Raw genomic sequence first — 19753 nt, 5'->3', positions numbered from 1 at the left:
CTCCATCACTAACCCCTGCTCTCACAAATTCTGCTTCCCCTTGCTTCAAAGTCATTATTTTACTTATATTGACTTATAAACAAATAATATGCTTAAAAGTACTTGATATACATTAGCACAATGTTTACTCGTTTGTAGTTACCAGTATTTGTAAACTGTACCCATGGATGCCACTAACAGGCCCAATGCAAAGGTATTTTTTTTTAAACTTAACATAAAACATTTAGATAAGCAGAAAAAGAAATTAGAGTATAGTGACAGAGACATCAAAATAGACTAGAAGAAAAAAAGGAAAAGGAAAATTGTCTGGTGGAAGAATATAGTTACAATTTCCCTGAAAGGCAATAAAAGATGCAGACTGCTTATTAGAAACCTGGCAGACTGTATGAGACAATATCATTTTGGACCCAATGAAGTGTATTGCCTCCTCAACACTGGCTGATCATTTAGATGAGGAGAGTGGCAGCATTAAACATGGGCTATGGTCCAGTGGTGAGGCAGATGACTTAGTGAACGAGTCAGGTGCTCCTAATCCCCAAATTGGCACTGCTTTATTTGACCTTACATGACTTGTCTCTTGGCCTCATTTTACCCAGTAGTGAAATGGGGGTCAAAGAGTTGGCAGTGGTAATCAAAATATTGTGATGTAGCATAAAAAGGACTAGATTGGGTATTGAGAAAATCTGGTCTAAGCACTTATTGGCTGAGTGATCTTGGGCAAATCAATCCAATTTATAGATCCTCTGTACTTCATGTAAGAATTGGGAAAAATAATGCCTGACTGCTTTCCTTACAAAGTTGTGAGAATTAGAGGATGTAACCCATAAATACTTAGATAATGATAGAGCAAACCTACTGGTAAAATATATATATATATATATATATATATATATATATATATATATTTAAAACTATTTTCTTTTGCAACTTGAAAACTTAAAAGCATTTGTAATTGTAATTTGGATCTTTGTTCATCTCTGGTAAACTTTCTGGCTGTGTAGGCATCCTTAAACACGTGGAAATTCAGATGCTGTCAGCATATCTAATCAAATAGTTTGATACTCCTTTTCTAATGCGGACTATGACATATCCTCCTGATTTGGTGGTAATACTGAGATACCAACCTATAGGCATTTCCCAAAAAGGAGCAAGAAAGGAAATAAATATAGCAAGAAAGAGGTATGTTGAAAAAAAAAACAAAACCCACACATCAGTACCTCCGGAATAGGTAATGAGATTGGCACATTTTAAGAAAGCCACAAAATATGGATGATTTAAATTATGGATCTGTGCAGAGAATACAATAAATCCTGTCTCAATGAAGGTATTTTTAGATAGAGAGGAGGACAGTTTCCTGTTCCACAAAGTGGAGGAAGCAGCATGTGGTGATGTAATCCTGCCTCTAACATTACCCTCGAAGGTAGGCTCTCTGAAGGTGGGAGGGAGTTGGGAAGCTGATGACCACAAGCTAACTGACTGAGACCAACAAGATGAATACCAGAAAGGGGGATGCTATCTGCTTACGTTAAATGGAATGTGACCTACATGTAGAAGATCTGGGGTAGAAAGAGGAAACAACCTAGTTATTCAAGAAATTGCAAACTTTACTAGTTACCTTAAAAGACTTTATGCCTGTGTACAGATATGCCTTCCTTGTTATACCCTGTCATACAAACATTACCAAGGATCATCAGAGTGAATTCAATCTGGAAGAGGATCAAGAGCCTGAATTTCCAGTTGATAAGTGATCTATCAAAAAAATAATAAAGGAAATTAAAGAAATGGGAAGCAGGAACATTTATGGGGAAGCGGAAATAAGAAAGATTCTAAATTATATGACCCATGTTCTTTCTACAAGTTCAACTGTTTCCATCCGTAGTGTTGTTTATATTGCAGAATAAGAATGACTTCTGCTTCACTTAAGAAACTAAGAAACAATGTATAACAGAAGAAACTTAAAATAGCAAATAGAATCAAATTTATGCAATTGTTTGAACAATTTTTTCTTGTATAGAACTAGAAAGTCCAGTACTAGTATAAGAATAAAAATTTAGGGCAGCCGGGGTGGCTCAGCCGTTTAGCACTGCCTTTGGCTCAGGGCATGATCCTGGAGTCCCGGGATCGAATCCCATGTCGGGCTCCCTGCATGGAGCCTGCTTCTCCCTCTGTCTGTGTCTCTGCCTCTCTCTCTGTGTGTCTCTCATGAATAAATAAATAAAAATTTAAAAAAGGTTTAAATTGTAGAACATCCATGAAAGTATATTCTGTAGATACAATATTGTTTCAAAGTGATACACTGACAAGCTGTTTTATAATGTACACAATAAGAACTTCTATTTCAAATCTATGATGTCTATGGATGTGATTATAAGAAAATCATAATTTCAAATAAAATACCACTTACCAGGTAGAATATTTAAGTAGTTTCTGTCAGCATTTTTAGCCTTATCATCAATTCCTCCATTTCGGTTTCCAGAATCTATTCATGAGATAATACAGCATGAAAGAATATAACAGTATATGAAAACATATTAATTCTACTGCTCCCTAAACAATCACAATAACAGCAAAAAGTTTACTAAGGATAGCTAGGTGCAAGACATTCTGATACATGTTTTACATGCATAATCTTATTGGATTTCACAAAACCCCTATAACGACAACCTCATGAGGTAGGCACTATTACTATCTTGATTGTATATATGAGGGAACAGAGGGTTACATAAGTTAAGTAACTTAACCAAGGATGCACGGTAAGTGGTAGAACCAGGTCTTGAACTCATACAGATTCCAAACCCTATGGTCTTAACCACATTTGACTTGCCATCACCCTACTTTTCATCTGGGAGGCTCAGTGCACTAAATTAACTGCACATAAAACAACTTCGTTAGATAGTTGTAGGGTGGCCATCTTTATTTTTAGATTCTGAGTCATTGTTGTTGATATAACTTGTTCAGGATTACAAGCAAATGGTTAGTAGTACCAGGAACCACTTGATATTCAGCCCATTTTGAAATCTGTTACTTCTTATCTGACACCATATACAATTTATTTCAGATTTGTGAGATTTTGTTTCAAATGGGAACTTTTTATTTTAGATATTCAACAGGCTTTCTTTCTTTCTGGAAGGCATGATATTATTTAGAAGGATAAATACTGGTAAAGTAAGATACATCACAATTGACCATATATTATTATACTTGGACACAAATTATTTTACATATGTACATCTATTTTTAATAGATTTCTTATAAGATTCAGATGTATCTTCTACTAAAACTCAAAAATGCAGAATGAATATTAGCATTCAAAGCAGCTATCTTTATGAGAGTATATATGTATTCCAATTAAGTACAAAACTATTTTGGGATGGCTGTCAGCATCAGAATATCAGTTGAAAACTGTCAGAACTTCAAATACGTAAACAGAAAATACCAAGGGAAATTATATTTTCAAAAATGTTCTAAATCAAAGTAACTTAATATTTTTACTTAGTCACTACTTTGAATAATTCATATCACTGTACCTTGTAAATGTACATATTTTATTGATAGAGGGAGAGAAAGGCAGAGAGAGGAGGCTGGCTCTGTGTTGCCAGAATGTATACTGAATGTAATAGTCTGTTTCTCATACAGACCTATGCAACTGATAGGCTCTGAAATAATGTCCAATCATAGCACAGAAAACAAAAGAAATGATAAATAAGGACTTTAATTTCATTCACATGGGGGATGAACAAACAAAATCCCTACTAAAGGAATAAGAACAGTTGAGAGTCCATTCCTCTCTCCATGCTGTAATTGTAATACCTTATAATACTAAGAAATGACGATTTTTCATTTAAAAATGTATATAAAATGGCGCAGAAAACAAAATTGCTTTTGGCTTGTTATTGTGGATTATAGAGAGATTCTAATGTTATAAACACAGTAAGGAAAATAATGGAATGCCTTAGAATAAACAGGTACTTGAGTATCAGGATGTAAATGTGTAGAACACATACGTGGGCATGCACAGAAAAGGAAAAAACAGAGAAAGTATTTTCACAGAGCTCTTCTATGACAACATGTGGGTTCCTTTCAGAAAGTTGTCTTTTATAGACCTGCTTGTTTCCCTGACTCACTTAAACCACAAAATAGTTGCTTGAACAAGAACAAAATAATACCATGATTTACACACATTGCCTTAACCGTATGTGGTTTGCAAACTTCCTGTCATTTGCTGCACACTTTCTATCTCTCATAAATATACTTAGAATCCTCCTCCTTCTCCCACACCTGTCATGATCTCAATCTTCATGCTTTTAGTCACTGCTAAGAATAATATTAAGATGTTTCTGATCACATCACTGCTAGTTTGAATGCGATGGAGGAAGAAGATGGTAGAAGAATAAGAGGACACACTGGAATTTTCTGAAAGGCCCTCTGTTTGGATATATTTCCATATGGTTTTCTAACACAGCCTGGCTCTGTCACATATACCACACAGTGCCAAAGCAAAGCCACACTTCCCTAGAGCAGGAATCAAAACTAGTGGTGCTGCTATAGTATAGTCCTGGACATAGTAATTTTTCAAAAGAAAACTGAATCAAATCAAAATCAATTCTTATAAGATTTATAATTGACTTCCTGCTACCTAAGAAGGATGAAAGATGGAGCACATTAAGTGTATGTTTTATGCTAACATTTACTCTATCACTTCACTGCCCTTTTGAGGTAGTAATTATGTCCACTTTAGAGATATAGAATTTGTATCACAAGACCACCGACTTTCCACTGAATACTTCAAGTTTAACTATAGAATTTAAATTTAAAAACAGTTTTTGCTAAGGTTATTGGACAAAATCATGCAAAAAAGGAAATTAAGAACAGAATTCAAGTTTCTAGAGAGCTCGAATTTTGTTCTTAATTTCTTTCTTCCACTTTTCCACCAATACAACTTTCTGTATTTTAGTAATGGTCCATATGTTATTAGAGTGCTTAAGGACAGAAAATACTAAAAGTAAAATTTTGAAAATTTTGAGTTTTACTGACCATGCGATTCTTTCAACTTACTCCTTCGCTGGGTTCTAGCATAAAGTACCACCTGCTGGACAACTTCCAGTTGCTCCTCAATTCGGGGAAAATGGAAGTCAGTACATTCTTGGCAAACTGTGGCAAAATCTAAGGGACCCAAAACATTTATAAACTACTAGAGGTGAACTATCAAATAGTATTATAGACAATGACAGCTAGGAGGAATAAAATATAAAATTCATAAGTGTGATTTCTTATACTTGTCCTTTCAATAATTATGTCTTAAATGAGGGGAAAGCGATTTTGTTTGAATCAGAAACCTAATCTCTCAATCACTTGAAAGAGTAAACAATTAATAGACAAGGAATTTTTCATATAATTCCAAACCGTTTTTTTAAAAATTCCAAACCGTTTTAAATAATAGTTACCTTAATGCTAAAAAATACAAGAAAGTTCTTATATTTATGATGGGAAATAAACTCCATTCAAGCTTCCTTAAAAATTTATACGTTTTAATATACATTATATATTTAAAATTTTTTTCTCTTTTGTATATTTTTTATTGGAGTTCGATTTGCCAACATACAGTATAACACCCAGTGCTCATCCCATCAAGTGCCCCCCTCAGCGCCTGTCAATAAAATTTTTAAAATAATCATAAAGAGTGAGTTGTACAGAGGGAACACAGAATTTTACCTAGCACATTTAAGAAATATGCTATCTAAAATACCTAGGAAGAAAGGACAAAGGGATGAACTAAAATTCACTGAGCCAGGATCTGCTTCTGAAATGAATACATTTATAGCTTGATTATTCTTTTTGTTATGCCTTGAAGCAAGAATCCTATAAGAGCATTACTTATAATAGAATTTTAAGAAAAAGTAAATATGCTGAAGCACTTTACCCATGCTGAAGTATGAAAGATATCTAAAATAGTCATGGCTAGGTATGTGTGTTGCTTGGCTACTAGGATACTAGGGCTAACTAAAATTTTTGTTTTCCTGTAATCCCTTTCTTTGTAAGAATGAAAATTTAATGAAATAAATATGGTAATGTTGACTTACCTCTTTTAATACCACTATAGGAATTGATTCGATTATCTACTAGCAAAACGAGGCCACAGAGAGACGTAGAATAAAGCGATAGTGCAGTCTGGAGTCGATGGAGTTTCACGCCACTTCGATGATTTCTTTTGTGCTTACAAAAGTCCAGCATATCTGCTCTCAGCAATCTCAAATTATGCATGGTCTTCAACTGGGCTCCTGGGGGGTGGGGTGGGCAACAGTCCCAGAAAGAAACTCAGACAGCTGCAAAAATCCAGTATAACAGGATGCAAATCTCTATGGCAAGAATTCAGATAAATCTGTGCTACAAATAATTAGAAATAGGCTTTCCAATTTCCAATTCTAATAACTATTCAGATTTAACCTATTTTTTAAAAATAATGTTATTTTTTATTATTAGCTAAAACAAAATGTATAGCCAACAAACTATAGGAGCAAGACATACTTTTTCTTTATTTTAAATTTTAGTTAATATACAGTGCAATATTGGTTTCTGGAGTAGAATTCAGTGATTCGTCACTTACATGCAACACCCAGTGCAAATCACAAGTACACTCCTTAATCCCCATCTCCCACCAGCCCATCCCCCACTACCTCCCTCCATCAACCCTCAGTTTGTTCTCTATCATTAAGAATCATTAAGAATCTCTTAAGGCTTATTTCCCTCTCTATTTTTTTCCTTTTCCTCCTTTCCATATGTTCATCTGTTTTCTTTCTAAAATTCCACATATGACTGAGATCATATGGTATTTGTCTTTCCCTGACTTATTTCACTTAGTGTAATACACTCTAGCTCTGCCCCCATTGTTGCAAATGGCAAGCTTTCTTTTTTTGAGGGCTGAGTAATATTCCACTGTACGTATATATACCACATCTTCTTTATCCATTCATTGGTTGATAGACATTTGGGCTTTCTCCATAGTTTAGTTATTGTTGATAATGCTACTATAAACATGGGGTGCATGTACCCCTTTGAATCTGTAGTTTTGTATCCTTTGGGTAAATACTCAGTAGTACAATTGCTGGACTGTAGGGTAGCTCTATTTTTAACTTTTTTGAGGAACCTCCAAACTGTTCTCCAGAGTGACTGCATCAGTTTGCATTCCTACCAACAGTGCAAGAGGGTTCACCTTTCTCGGCATCCTCACCAACACCTGTTGTTTCTCATGTTGTTAATTTTAGCCATTATGACAGGTGTGAGGTGGTATATCTCATTGTGATTTTGATTTGTATTTCCCTGATGATGAGTGAGGTTGATCATCTTTTCATGTGTCTGTAAACCATCTGGGTATCTTCTTTGGAAAAGTGCTTATTCATGTCTTCTGCCCATTTCTTAACTGCATTATTTGTTTTTTGGGTGTTAAGTTTGATAAGTTCTTTATGGATTTGGGATACTAACTAACTAACTTGTATCTGTCAGTTGTCATTTTAGTTTTGCTGCTTCCTTCACTGTGCAAAAGCTTTTTATCTTGATGAAGTTCCAATAGTTCATTTTTGCTTAAGTTTCTCTTGCCTCTCGTGACAGGTCTAGTAAGAAGTTGCTATGGCTGAAGTCAAAAAAGTTTCTGCCTATGTTCTACTCTAGGATTTTGATGGTTTCCCATCTCACATGTAGGTCTTTTATCCATTTTGAATTTATTTTTGTATATGGTGTAAGAAAGTGCTCCAGTTTCATTCTTCTGACTTGCTGGGAGCAGGACATAATTTGTAATTAAAAACAACAAGGGTACCTTGTACTCATATGCTAGGGATTTTTCTCTTACAGCATAAAAAAAGCTTCCCAAGATACAATAAATTATGCCTACAAAAAATGAATTCACTTACCTAAGTGAATGGTAAAACTTTCTTCCAACTTTCTCTGCTCCTCATAAATCCTTCCATTTGCTTCTACAGATTCTCTAAACTGACTCGGTTGAACTTTAATTTCCTCACTGAAATTAATAAAATTATTCAAATGCTTTGTCTATTTGTCAAGAATTTTTCTTGAAGGAAAGAAGGTTTACAATGCAATGACACAAAATGAAAGTTGAGAGTACCACTTAATTTATTCCTAAACTACTCCTTAATCTATGGTAACAAGGGAGAAGCATAAACACCAAAATTTTTCTTTTTTTATGTATATTTTTTATTGGAGTTCGATATGCCAACAAATAGCATAACACCCAGTGCTCATCCCATCAAGTGACCCCTCAGTGCCCATCACCCAGTCACCCCAACCCCCTGCTCACCTCCCCTTCCACTACCACTTATTCATTTCCCAGAGTTAGGTGTGTCTCATGTTCTGTCACCATCACTGATATTTCCCACTCATTTTCTACACCAAAATTTCTTAAAAATCCTTACTTGTTCTTTCATTTCCTTACAGTAAGTAATGCACATGATTATTTCTAGTTATTAGAATATCAACTCATGTGGTCTAAGAATGATTAAATGAAGTGATTTACATTTTAAAATGGCAAATTTAAAACAATACATCCTCTATCAAGGCTGGCTCTAGGCAAAACTAAAAATATAGATGAAGTATGGGACGTCTGGGTGGCTCAGTGGTTGAGCACCTGCCTTCAGCTCAGGTCCTGATCCCAGGGTCAAATCCCGTATCAGGCTCTCTACAGGGAGCCTGCTTCTCTCTCTGCCTATGTCTCTGCCTCTCTCTCTGGGTTTCTCATCAATAAATAAGTAAAATCTTTAAAAAAAATAGGTGAAGTGATAGAAACAAAAATTTAAAATTAATAAGTCAAATAAAGGAATAATAAAAAAGATGAAGTTCATTTTGATGTATTCACATCTTCTATTTTTTTAATTTTTCCCTGTTTTTTTTTCCCTACTCTGTTCTTAGTTATTTGCTCTACTCTGTTCTTGCTTATTTGCCGAAAAGGTTTCCAAATAGGTGCTGTATGATTGTATAACTGTAAATTCAAATTTCATGGTATGAAGATGATCTAAGTCTATGATAGTCATTTTCGACTACATTTTTGGGGTTATTCCAAACAGGTTACATTAGATTCACTAACTTTATTAGTTTATGTGGGAAACTAAAACATAAAAATAAATTTATATTAATAAAACTTCCTTATTGTAGGATGCGAAAAGCCACAAGAAAGTGTTGTTCCCACCCTAACAATAAGAAAAAGTCAGATAATCTATAAAATCATAACTTTTCTGAAATTTGAGGTAACATGGCAACCAAGTAAACTCAATTCTAAAGTGTAAAACCCCTCCAAGGGCAGACAGGAGACATAGTTTTCATTTTGGACAGAGCATGGTAGAAAGGAGTTGCTGTAATTTAAGAAGGTAAGAAGAAATCGCTAAAATATTAATGAACTCTTAAAGGCCAAGCATGGGCTAGCGTGTAAATTTAGAATAGCTATGAGCCTCAGGCACAAGGGAAGTTTGCATGTACTTGCAAATTCTTTTCCATTGGCCTCCACCAGGTGTTTCCAAGGAAACACTGAAGAGTGCAGGAGACAAGAGAGACCTTTCAGTGGCACAGGTAGAAATGCTAAGAATGCTCCAAACCCAAGCCCCAAATATATGGGAAGTGCCCAAGACTGAAGCTTGAAAAAGACAACAAAGACCTGTTTCCTACCCCCAACTATGAGTCTAGCACCAAAGTCACAAACAATAATGGTCTATTGTTGTTAAAACAGCATAGAGAGAACAACAGCATCGAGAGAGACCTCATGCTGTGGCACAGGCCTGCAAGACTCCTAAAAGCAGAGGATGGAAGAGAATGACAAGGAAAAATCTTCAAGAACCCAAAACCCCACTCTAAGTACCAGGCAGCAGCTTACTATAGTAGAAAGTGAAGCCTGTGGTATCACTGAAGGAACAGAAACCAAACTCAGCTCAACTACTGACTAGGTTGACATGACCTTCACATTAAGGCCCTGTTCATTTCTGGACATAAGTATTATTTATCTTAGTCTTACACACAATTTCCAACATTTATCTTTTAAAAAAAAAGAGAGAGAGAGACCCCAAAAACGTGAGCAAAAGAAACAAATAACTCATTGTCAAGAGATAAAGCAATTAACAGACACAGACTGAGAGATGACCCAGATACTGAGTTGCAAAGAAAAAGACTTTCACATAATGATGACAACTATGCTAAAAGATCTATTGGAAAACAATGCACAAGGACACATATGGAATTTCAGCAAAAAGAGAAAGGAAATTTAAGTACTAGAAATAAAAACATGACATCAGATTGATGATCACAAATATCAATTCCTTTGACAGGCTCATCAGCAGATCACCAACTCATTTTATGACACCACCATTACCCTGATGCCAAAACCAAATGAAGATCTTATAAGAAAAACAGAACTATACATCATCATATACATAAGACATATTTATTCATTATTTTACAGTATATTTCCTTATATATGATGTATATGAAACAATATATAACATGAATACTTACTTTATATAAAATTTCTAGAATACTAGTGAGCAATAAAAAGAAAAGAACCATTCATAAATGAAACATGAATAAGTCATAAAAGCATTATGATAAGTGAAAGTAAAACACAAACTGCTTGTAACAGTTTGATTCTACTTAAAAGACATTCTGATTAAAAAATTGTGGTAAAATATATGTAACATAAAATTTATCATCCTAACTTAAAAAAAAAAAAAAGACATTCTGAAAAAAAATGAAAACTGCAGGGACAGAAAAATCAGAGCAGGTTGACATAAGCTGGGAAGAAGAAAGGAGTAAGTTATAAAGGTAGAAAAGTGAAATGCCGTATCTTGAATGTAGTGACGATTTCATGACAGTTAAGTTTGTCAAAACTCATCTAAATGTAAATTGAAAAGAGATAAATTTTAATTTGTATAATTTACCCTTCAGTAGGCCTGACTTTTTCTTCTTCTTAGTATCATAATTTTTTAAAAAATTTAAAGTCAATTAGCCAACTTATGGTACATCATTAGTTTCAGATTTTAAAAAAGCAAAAATAATGGCTAAAAATAAATTGCCACTTTTATCAACTTCTTATAGGAATTCTATATGGAGTTGAGTTGAACATAAGTTTCCGTTGCCCAAGGAAATTGCTATTAAAAGAAAAGCAAAACCCTACCTTAGAAATCAATAATACATTATATGTTAATTAACTGAATTTAACTAAAATCTAAAAAATTAATGACAAAAAAAGAGAAAAGAAAAACTGACAAAGTCACAGTAAAAACATTCTTTTCCTAGGACTATTTGTAAAAGTAGTGTCAGCTAACGTCCAATATGTATACAATGGAATTGATTCTAGAGATTGAATTTCGGAAACTAGAGCAGCAAAGCAAGAGATAATGTTTAAACAAGGGGCTTTCTCAGCTTCCTGAAATGTGTGACTCTCCACATTTCTGATCACAACATACAGTATATACTTTATATTCTGGCTTAATACACACATTTATTTATGGAAAACTTCATGCATGATGTGCTTTTCTATTTTTTTTCTTATTCTACTCTGCTGTACTCCGTTCCATTTCATTTCATTTTATTGCTGTTTTTAAAAGTCTGACTGGAAAGTAAAGAATCTAGAATGGTCCCAACAGACTGCAGCCAGCAGTTTGAGAAACACCATTGTACATTATAGGATACAGATGTTCCCAACCCATCTTTCTATCCACTTCCCCCTTTGTATTACATTCATTATTTTTAAAAATTTTTATTATTTTTATTTGAAATGAAGAGTATAGTCAAATATGTTGGTATCAAGGATGTTATTCCATTTCTTTTTTATTTATTTATTTATTTATTTTTATTTTTTTATTTTTTAAAAATTTTTATTTATTTATGATAGTCACACAGAGACACAGAGAGAGAAAGAGAGGCAGAGACATAGGCAGAGGGAGAAGCAGGCTCCATGCACCGGGAGCCCGACGTGGGATTCGATCCCGGGTCTCCAGGATCACGCCCTGGGCCAAAGGCAGGCGTTAAACCGCTGCACCACCCAGGGGTCCCTATTCCATTTCTAATCATAAAAAATTGTTTAAATATTTCTAAGGTGTTGTCTAGGAGAAAATAAGGCAAATGAAAGATTATAATGTTTGGGTAAGAGGTGATATAGAAATCAGACAAACAGCTTAGTGATAATTCATCCATCTGCCTATGGTCCACCCATCCTATAACTATTGAGCAGGTCTTATGTGCTTCTTATATTAAGAGGTAGACCCTTGGCAAGGATCTGAGTATACAACAGTAGAAAAAAACAGACATGACTTTCAACTTCAAGGCAAGACTAGTAGGGGAGACCAACATTATATAAATAAAATGCTATTTCTAAATGTTTAGGGCAAATATCAGGCAAATACTGGGAATAGGATTATTACACTATACTAGGAACATTTCCAGTTGAATATATTTTAAGATTTGAAAGAAAGAAATTCTCTCTCTTTTTTTTTTTTTTAGAAAGAAATTCTCAAACATACGAGTATACAACCAGGAAATAACATAGGCACTGTCAAGCTCTAGGGCAATATATGAAATATAATGTCAACACCAAAGAAACAAACGATCCAATCATGAAATGGGCAAAAGACATGAACAGAAATCTCACAGAGGAAGACATAGACATGGCCAACACGCACATGAGAAAATGCTCTGCATCACTTGCCATCAGGGAAATACAAATCAAACCCACAATGAGATACCACCTCACACCAGTGAGAATGGGGAAAATTAACAAGGCAGGAAACCACAAATGTTGGAGAGGATACGGAGAAAAGGGAACCCTCTTACACTGTTGGTGGGAAGGTGAACTGGTGCAGCCACTCTGGAAAACTGTGTGGAGGTTCCTCAAAGAGTTAAAAATAGACCTGCCCTATGACCCAGCAATTGCACTGTTGGGGATTTACCCCAAAGATACAGATGCAATGAAACGCCAGGACACCTGCACCCCAATGTTTATAGCAGCAATGTCCACAACAGCCAAACTGTGGAAGGAGCCTTGGTGCCCACTGACAGATGAATGGATAAAGAAGCTGTGGTCTATGTATACAATGGAATATTACTCAGCCATTAGAAATGACAAATACCCACCATTTGCTTCAACGTGGATGGAACTGGAGGTTATTATGCTGAGTGAAGTAAGTCAATAGGAGAAGGACAAATGTTATATGGTATCATTCATTTGAGGAATATAAATAATAGTAAAAGGGAATAGAAGGGAAGGGAGAGGAAATGGGTAGGAAATATCAGAAAGGGAGACAGAACATAAAGAGTCCTAACTCTGGGAAACGAACTAGGGGTGGTGGAAGGCGAGGAGGGGGGGAGGTGGGGGTGAATGGGTGACGGGCACTGAGGGGGCACTTGATGGGATGAGCACTGGGTGTTATCCTGTATGTTGGCAAATTGAACACCAATAAAAAATAAATTTATTATTAAAAAAAAAGAAAAGAAATATAATGCATTTAGGTCATCAGGTGCCGTACAAGTTATGAATTAAAGAAGTCCTCTATTCTCCTTTTCTACCTTGTATACACTTCTATTACTGCACACATCATTCTACACAGCATTATTTTATTTATAGGTCTGTCTCTCTAGAATATAAGCTCCACATACATAGGCATCATCTTTGGTTTTCTGCTTAGATAGTGCATTGCATTTAAGATGTATTTGGCCAATGCTTATTGCACTGAACAGAAGCCAATTTAAAACAAACAAGAGATAGTAGTTGGGGTATTTAGGTATATACACTTAAGAGATTTATAGCTAAGTTCTAGGGAGGGGAAATCACTATTTTAAGCCAACCAATTAACCCCTCTCTCAAATAATCCACATAATTCCAGATAACACCAAAGGTGTTAGAAATATAAAATTATCTTGAACTGTTATTGGTAACCTAAAAATAGTTACGACTAAAAGGTTCAATTTTACAATACACAAAAACTCTTACTAACAATGAACTTTCATCCGATAAGAACAATAGATGGTAATACCTGAGGGAGCTGTTGTTGGGGTTTTTTAGGTCTTGATGAAGTTTTATCACCCATTCCTGATACTCTTGCTTTTGGATGGCAGTTGATTGTTTTAATTCATTGGACCATTTATTTTCTAAGTCCTAAAAAGAAAGAGTATACCAAGTGGTGAATTTTTTTTTTACAAACATAAGTAAAAACAAAATGTAACTATATATCTAAAAATCACTGTATTTCACTTACTTGCTGGGATTCAAAATGCTGAGCAGCCAGTGAGTTTACATCTTGATCGGTCAGTGATTTTCCCAATTCCTGCATCACTTTTTCCATTTCGATGCCTTGTCTAAAACATAAATGAGTGCATCAGACATACTCATAAAGTCTTTAAGGGGTATGGCCACTCGATTCACTGAACAACCTCTACAAAGCAAAAATAAAATTTTTCATTTATAGGAATATGTCCAGCAATGGCAATCAACTGTAATACCTGGAAAGCACTTTGAAGCCTTGGAAATGGGGATGTGGGAATACTGATAAGGTCATATAACACATCATTTGTACAGCTAAATCTTTATCTAAATTTAATGCATAAGTGAAATCAGCAGTCAAAATCTAGGCAATCTTTCAATTTCCATGACTAATGTTTGAAACTAGACTCCTTTCTCATCTGCAGATTTCCTCAAAGAAGATACTCCACAACTTCAGCTTTAATACATTTTCTACTTATATGCACAGGAGTTAAAGTGACTTCAAACTTTGAAAGTTAGCTTGCCTGAAGCTGTCAATTAGGTTCTAAGAATCAAACTGGTAATTAAGTCACAAAGTTCTCTTTATGTGGGAATATATAACATATATTCTAAAGATATGTTTTAGTCTTATCTTCTTCATCTGTGCAGAAATTAAACATGGTTTTCCCAGAAGAAAAACTAATCACTGATGTTAGAAGTTCAGACACCAGTTATTTATGGGAGAGAGGGGCTGTGACTAGCTGGGCCTTCTGCAGTGCTGAAAATACTTCATTTCTTGAGCTTAGTGACGGTTACATGGGTATGCTCACTTTATAAAAATGTAATGAAATGTACACCTACAGTTTGTCTTTTCTGTATGTTATATTTTAAGTTCTTAAAAAAATTTCAAATTAAAATATTATCTTCAAATATAAGTGTCTTTAAAAAGTTTGTTCTAAAATATACTTCAAACAAATGTGGAAAGAATAAAGACATGAACTAAAAGGATTTTACTGTCACTCTAATTAATTTAATTACTTTTAAAAGAGATCTTATGCTTACTTATAACAACTAATTAAGACACTTATATGCATATGATAAATAAAACTCATTTATATGTTATACATTTATACATTTCTAGATTTGCCTTCTAGGATTAAGTATTCAAGACCATTTAGTTTCTACTTAATTCTAATGCAGATGACCTCATTAACTTTTTATAACTATTGGGGGCCAGGTGCTTGCAAGTGAGATTTTTATTTAAAGCAGAAAGAATTGCTAAACAGTTATAAATACAAACTTTGATATAAATAGATTAATATTTTACATTATGCATGTTCCCTCTAGTGGATAAAAGGTATCATTGCCATTTTTAAGTTTTAAAGATTCAAGATCTTTAAATATCAATAAATAAATATCTTTAAAATATTTCTACCTTAAATCTGGTTTGCTAACAGCAGCAAATTAATAGCAAGGAAAAAAAGACAAATAAATAATTCAACAAAAGAAATTCCATGAACATTTATTTCATGCTAAACATGTCAGAAGTGAAAGTAGCTTATGATATAGTTAATGATACAATATGCATTTTCTCAGATTAAGATCAAAGGGAATTTTATTATCTAGTCTATCTAACTAGATATTGGCTCAGTATGTCGGGTCTGACAATTCTAACAATCTGAAAATTATCTTGAAGACACTTAGAAAAAGCTAACAGTCTTATAACAACAACAACAGAAAACAAACAGAAAAAAACGATTATGCTGTGGCTGAGAAACTGTCTTTTAAAGATGTAAAGTAGGATTAAAATGAAAAGAGAAATAGGAAAATGTGTCACTTCTGCTCATGCATTGGGTAAATGAATTTCGTGAACTTCCACAGATACCAATGAATTCCAACTAGCCTTAAGTTATACTGTTCACCTTTACAATTACCTACCTCAGAAGGAACATAACTTATTTTTCCCTTTCAAGCTAATAGTTTGGGTGTGTGGAGAATAAACTACAAACTACTGTCAAAATAAATGTATTTGACTATTGTTTATGTTTAAAAGAAAAAAAAAAAGCAAAACCTCTTCAAGAAATTGGGCCAAAGGACATCTCAATAAATAACATAAATCCAAACAAACTCCTACTAAAAAGCTATTCCACAATAGAAAAAAGAGGTATGAAGTATCAGTAAACGCAGATAATTCGTAAGTTAATGCAGCTTCCCAAAAGGTGAAGAATCACATGGCTAGGAATCTTCTGATTTAGAATACTGATGGCCAGAAATGGAATTTTCTGTGAGGTGCAGTTGAGTAGGTAGCAAAGTTGGCCACATTCAGAGTAGCTGACCAGCTAAATGAAAGTACTGGTCATGGCTATTGATATGGACTATGGATAGCCAAGCTGAAAAATTTTTAATATACCTAAATAGGTAGAATGAGGACAGTACCAGAAAACCTGGGATTCAAGAGTAGATTCAGAATGAGTTGACGGTTATATTATTTGAAGCCTTGGTAGGAAAAAAACAAATAAATGAAGTTCAACAGAAAGTAATTAGGTATTAGATAATTCTACTTCCATATATACTTTCATCTATATTTCATTCTTGTTCTAAAAAATAAATTCACAGTTTTACTGGCTACATACTAAAGGACTAAAAAAAAAAAAAATCAAATTTTTGTCTTCCTCAGGGACACAGCTTAAACTCTTTAGCTGGTGGCAACTATGCATACCACTGGTATCTCATGTAGAAAGGAATAAACTGCCTCGATACAGCTGATCAGCAAAGCTAAATCCATATGGCGTGACAAAAGTCAAAATATCAAGTTCTTTCTGACAGGGACAGTTCTAATATTTTACTGGATAGGAAAATAAAAGGTGAAGAGAGTAGAATTGTTATAAAAATGTTTGAATTTATGCAATACAGTAAAAATGCTGATCTGGCACAGAGAAGAGTATTTTTCAGGAAAAAATTATTAAATCCATTTGCTTATGATTTTTGTATTTTAAATTTTCTTAACTGTGACAACCCTCAAAGTAACAGATTATTCTCATCTTGCTAGTCCCAAAGTTTTCCAATGAAAAGCAAACGAGAACCAGAAGCAAACCAGTACATCATTTTAAATTTACTACCTTGAGACAGAGTATCAAGTTAGTCACAAAAAATACATGTGATTTCAGGTCCTACTGTACTGTACAATCAAAGAGATTTCACATCAGCCACTCAAAACATCTTAATGCCATGTAAGTCCTAAGTGAATGTTTTTATAAGGTAATTACCATAAGCTAGATTAAAATGGATTGTCTAGAAGAAGCATATCCTGATTATTATTACATTTTTGTAGAACTGCTAGGAAGCAATCTGGAAAGTCATGTTTTAAAATAAATGATGCTAGCAATTTTTTACTTACTCTGAAGGGAAAAAAATGAATCACAAAAGCATTGTTTGCAATACCGTCTGCAATGAATTAAGATAGAATTAAAATGTCTTGGAATAATACTAGTGCTATATTTTCCCATCATGTAAATAAACTTATAAAAATGAACTGAAAGAGACCATGAAGTTGGTAATAACAGGGTTTAAATAGGTTCTGAATAGGGATAGAGCATGGTTAAGTGGTTAAAAGCTTTGGAGTGGAGCTCTGACTTCAAATTCCAGCTTGTTCTCAGACAAGTTATTTAACTTATTTAAGCCTCATTTTCCTCATCTGTAAAAGGGGTGATAATAGTAGGGTTGTGGTAAGAATCAAACAAGATAGAGCATCTGTTATGGACTGCATGTTTGTGTCCCCCCAAATTTGTATGTTGCAACTCTAATCCCCAATGTGATGATATTTGGAAGTGGGGCCTAATAGGTTTCAATGAAGTCATGAGGTTGGAGCCCTCATGGAATTACTGTCTAGAGCTCTCTCTCTGGAAGAGATGCATCAGGACCACACAATGAGTGAAGGCCATGGGAGTGCACACTGAGAAGGCACCAGTCTATAAGCCAGGAGATGGGTCTTCCAGATACCAAATCTGCTGGCATCTTGACCTTGAAGGACCTACCTCCAGAACTGGGAGATATAAATATCTCTCGTTTAAGCCATTTAGTCTATGGCGTTTTGTTACAGCATCTAAGCAGGCTAAGACAATCATCTGAAGCACTTTGCACATGGCCTAGAACAGAGCAAATCTTCAATAAGAGGTAAACTATTGCTCTTATTAGAAATAATATCTAAAGCCTCCATTAGTTATTCAGGTAAATCACTTGAGAAGTTTTATAAACCTCTGAGGACTTCCCAGTTGGAATTATACATTGAAACACAGAAGAAAATTAGTTTCTGATATTAGAGAATTTTTTTCTATTTTATTCTCTAGTTTTACAATTAAATGAAAACCAATTGTTATGCAGCCATCATATCTGACAATGGAACATTTAATTATGATAGTGCAAGAAATTTGAAATACCTCTCTCGTAATTTTTTCAGCTCCACATCTCTTTCACCAATCAGTTCTGAGATACTAACAAAGTAATTATGTTCCAAATTTAGGAGAGTTTCAGAGGCCGGAGAGTGGATTAGGTCATGGTATACATCTGCAAAATCTTCATCCCAGCTGGGCTCTTCAGGCCTTGCATGCTCTAAGGTGGTCTACAAGATGACACACAGACATTCTTAAATCATGATACGGCATTTTCATTTACTATGCTACTAGACGAGTAACTATATTACGAATCCATTTTTGTACATCAGACACGGATAGAGACCTCCTATTTACATATGTGTACATATATAAGGTTATATAGGTTATATAGGATTATATAGGTTATAGAGGATTATTTAAGTATACAAAAAATATGGAAAGATATAAACTAAGTTGTAATGAGTCACCTAGAGGCAGGGATGAGCAAGGGGTGCTAATGTGAAGGAAGGGATAGGAAGTGCCCCTTGTTGAAAAAAAATTAAGGATGCTATGATCTCATTTCTGTAAAATAACGCACACAGACACACACGAAGATGACCAACAAAATGCTAATGGTGGCTGTTTCAGGAGAGTGGAATTTATGATGACCTTTATATTATATTATTATAATTAGAAAAAAGCTTCTAATTATTAAAAAATACACTGCTAAAAAGGTTTTATAGAATATACATTTAGAAAATGAGGTTACAGGGATCCCTGGGTGGCTCAGCAGTTAAGCATCATGCTCAGGGCATGATCCAGGAGACCCGGGATTGAGTCCCACATCAGGCTCCCCACATGGAGCCTGCTTCTCCCTCTGCCTGTGTCTCTGCCTCTTTCTCTCTCTCTCTCTCTCTCTCTCTCTCTCTCTCTCTCTGTGTCTCTCATGAGTAAATAAATAAAATCTTTAATAAAAAGAAAATGAGGTTACATATATTGTCTACATATGTAGTCACATGTTTAGTGATGCAATGACAATGAAAACCCAATTCATGTGTAGGATTTTACATCGAGGCAAGACAAACCTATGCAATTTTCTTATTTTGACTTTTTCTAGTATTCTGCATTCTTCTTAAGGGAGAAAAACCACAAGAGA

At 34.5% G+C, this 19753-nt stretch overlaps 1 protein-coding gene across 6 annotated transcripts in view; it reads right to left on the bottom strand.

Annotated features, from left to right (window-relative positions):
- Positions 1–19753, bottom strand: part of C27H12orf4 (chromosome 27 C12orf4 homolog) — a 46556-nt gene that overhangs the window by 13866 nt on the left and 12937 nt on the right. For 4 of the 6 annotated variants that reach the window (XM_025461878.3, XM_049102362.1, XM_035707276.2 and 1 more), the window contains exons 4-10: positions 18664–18845; positions 14244–14343; positions 14022–14143; positions 7905–8011; positions 6081–6278; positions 5035–5163; positions 2405–2479 (exon numbers count right to left, since the gene is read on the bottom strand). In XM_025461878.3, the coding sequence (XP_025317663.1) occupies positions 2405–2479; positions 5035–5163; positions 6081–6278; positions 7905–8011; positions 14022–14143; positions 14244–14343; positions 18664–18845 (913 nt within the window). The remainder of the gene's footprint in view (positions 1–2404; positions 2480–5034; positions 5164–6080; positions 6279–7904; positions 8012–14021; positions 14144–14243; positions 14344–18663; positions 18846–19753) is intronic. The other 2 variants (XM_025461879.3, XM_025461881.3) reach the window with 2 other exon arrangements.

The sequence above is a fragment of the Canis lupus genome, chromosome 27 (assembly GCF_003254725.2).
Source record: "Canis lupus dingo isolate Sandy chromosome 27, ASM325472v2, whole genome shotgun sequence".
Classification (NCBI taxonomy): domain Eukaryota; kingdom Metazoa; phylum Chordata; class Mammalia; order Carnivora; family Canidae; genus Canis; species Canis lupus.
The sequence above is the reverse complement of the archived record's forward strand: the minus strand, read 5'-3'. Positions and strand labels throughout refer to the sequence as shown.